This window comes from Rhinichthys klamathensis, unplaced genomic scaffold, assembly GCF_029890125.1.
Source record: "Rhinichthys klamathensis goyatoka isolate OS25496 unplaced genomic scaffold, OSU_Roscu_1.1 h1tg000342l_1, whole genome shotgun sequence".
NCBI classification, from domain to species: domain Eukaryota; kingdom Metazoa; phylum Chordata; class Actinopteri; order Cypriniformes; family Leuciscidae; genus Rhinichthys; species Rhinichthys klamathensis.
In genome coordinates, this window is record NW_026606856.1 from 470001 (window position 1) to 472500 (window position 2500).

The 2500-nt window shown below is 35.6% G+C and overlaps 2 protein-coding genes across 3 annotated transcripts in view; both read right to left on the reverse strand.

The window, feature by feature from the left end:
• The window catches only part of mbd3a (methyl-CpG binding domain protein 3a), a 25594-nt gene extending 23907 nt beyond the window's left edge, over positions 1-1687 (reverse strand). Inside the window, exons 1-2 of one of the 2 annotated variants that reach the window (XM_056272676.1) lie at positions 1536-1687; positions 6-162 (exon numbers count right to left, since the gene is read on the reverse strand). In XM_056272676.1, coding sequence (XP_056128651.1) covers positions 6-162; positions 1536-1549 — 171 coding nt within the window. In that variant the 5' untranslated portion in view covers positions 1550-1687. Of the gene's footprint in view, positions 1-5; positions 163-1439 lie in introns of both variants that reach the window. The other variant, XM_056272675.1, reaches the window with a different exon arrangement.
• A 711-nt stretch (positions 1688-2398) lies between these two features.
• Positions 2399-2500, reverse strand: part of LOC130106521 (cytochrome b-c1 complex subunit 10) — a 6785-nt gene continuing 6683 nt past the window's right edge. The window contains exon 3 of the mRNA XM_056272671.1: positions 2399-2500. This exon is cut by the window's right edge and continues 289 nt beyond it. The gene's annotated coding sequence lies outside the window, so the exon portion shown is untranslated.

The window sequence follows — 2500 nt, forward strand, 5'->3', positions numbered from 1 at the left end:
CTCACCTTGCTCTGACTGTTATCGTAGCGTATTCGCTGCCGGTTCTTGTTCAGTTTGCTCATGAGCATTTTCCCCGTGCGGAAATCGAAGGAACTGAGATCCATGGAGTTTCCCAGATAACGCACCAGCTGTGGCTTACTCCGAAACTTCTTCCCTGTTGGACTAAGAAGGAAGAGAAAGTTCAAGAAATATTCATTATTGTCCAGGCAGACAGAAGCAATTTCAAAGCATCTTAAAACACAAATAATTCTGTGGCAAACAGGAAGGATGTGCATTTACACAAATCAAATCACCACAGAAAAATACATACTTTTCTAATGTTACAAATATAAATAAACTAGGGATGCACGATATATCAGCCACCATATAGCATCTGATATATGTTCATTTTTAATATTATTGTTATCGGTCCAATAAGAAGATTTGTCCGATATATTAAAGCTGATAATAATGTATTATTTCCTTCAGCTGACACACTGTTCAACATGATGGTTTTAAATTGCTTTAAATATGAATAGAATTTTTATTTGTAAGGAAAATTGGCCATAGGAGTGTATTTTTCTTTTTAAACAACTAAGTGACTGTCATTTTTTGTATTAGTTTGATTTATGTTGAAGTGCTTGGGACGTGTCTTTAAATGGTGAGACTTTTTTTTTGTAATATGGCTCTCAAAAATTATATAAAAACTTGGATTTATATTTATCGGCTTTCAAATATAAAGAATTATCGTTGTCGGTATCTGCCAAAATGTTCATATCGGTGCATCCCTAAAAAAAACAATAATAATATGAACATATACAATATGATTATAAATATAAAGCACATCCTTTGCAGAAATCACACAAAAGTAAAAATCACGGAAGGATTTTTGAGTAAAGCAACACAAACACAGACACACTAGAAACATATTGGTACCATAGTACAGTGACAGTACCAGACAGGTTATACCATAGTGCAAATGATCATCATATTCATGTGCACTGGTATTTCTTCGATATCTAACGTACACTGTATTAAATATTTCAGCTATTCCCTCAATAAAGCCAAAAGTTTGCAGCCCCTGCATCACAATAAACGAGCAACTATTTCTCATTAATACAGTGTAGACTCGAACATAAACGATAGTTACTCTATAATGAACAACTTATTCAATTAAAACTAGCACAAAACAATAGTTAAACTAAATCAACAGAGAGGAACAAAACAAAAACAATGAGTTAGCATGCCAGCTAACGCAGATTAGCGATCAGTGCTAACTCGCACGAGATGCCAAAACACGATGTGTTTAATGTGCGCACGACAAACAACGATAATCTGGAATAATATCGTACTAGAATACTAAAATAGCCAATTTGAGGGCGGATTAGTAACTGTTAAGTAATATATAAAGGCAGTTTTTGTCTCGGCTCGCTGGTCTCCGGCTAATCCCGCTGCAGTACCTAAAATAATAGACATCACTTTTCCCCGCGGACAAGCCCGACTTTCTGGTCACTTCTTCCCTTTTCCAACCATTTGGGAGAGCCGAGCACTCCCACCTTTTCCTCTCCATGTTTCTCCCGGAGTCTCTCTGGAAGGAAAGCTGTGGATGTTTGGGGTTAAAAGCGGCCAGTCGCTGTTCTCTATCCGCTCACCTCACGACCTTCTGACTCATGACGACTCTCTGTGAACCGGGAGTCGATTCGCTGTTCATTCATCTGCGGAGCTAGTAAAAACACGTAGATCGACTTTAAAAGAGACTAAAGCAAGGATAAATACTTGAAAACATGTCTGTTGTAATTCTCGGTAGTCGATTGTTGTTTTACAAAGGAGAGCGCGGGTGACTCGTGGAATCGGATCTTACGGTTCAGTTGGAATCGACTCGCTGTATCAAGAAAATTATGTAAAAGACACAAAGCCTTTATAAGTGTATTTTTAAATGCCAGCAGTCCATGAAATACCTAATATATATATATATATATATATATATATATATATATATAGAGAGAGAGAGAGAGAGAGAGAGAGAGAGAGAGAGAGAGAGAGAGAGAGAGAGAATCATTTATAAGCATGTTTAATATGGTTTATCCACGACTCGTGAATTAAAAGATTTGAAGCCTGATTAAAAAACTCGTCCATTTTAATTTAAAACCTTAACTTTTTAATTTTTTACTAATTATGTATATGCATGACGTTAATGTAAAATCACATTTTATTATTGGTAAACTCATGCATATACATTAAAGGTGATGGTTACACACTTTATTTGAAGGTTAGCGTATTTTTTCATTTAAGAGTGATATAAACATGCGCTTACTACTGTATATATAGTGTTAGTTGGATGCAATAAGTGCATGTGAAGTATAACAAGGACACTAAAACAAAGTTACCACGGTGATAATAAAGCATAACCACATCAAACTTATTTTCTTTCTTTTAATAACAAGCACCAGCATTAAACCCGCCGTTGAGCAGAATTAAACAGAATTAAAAACCAGAGCTCAGGTCCACGATAATGTTATTA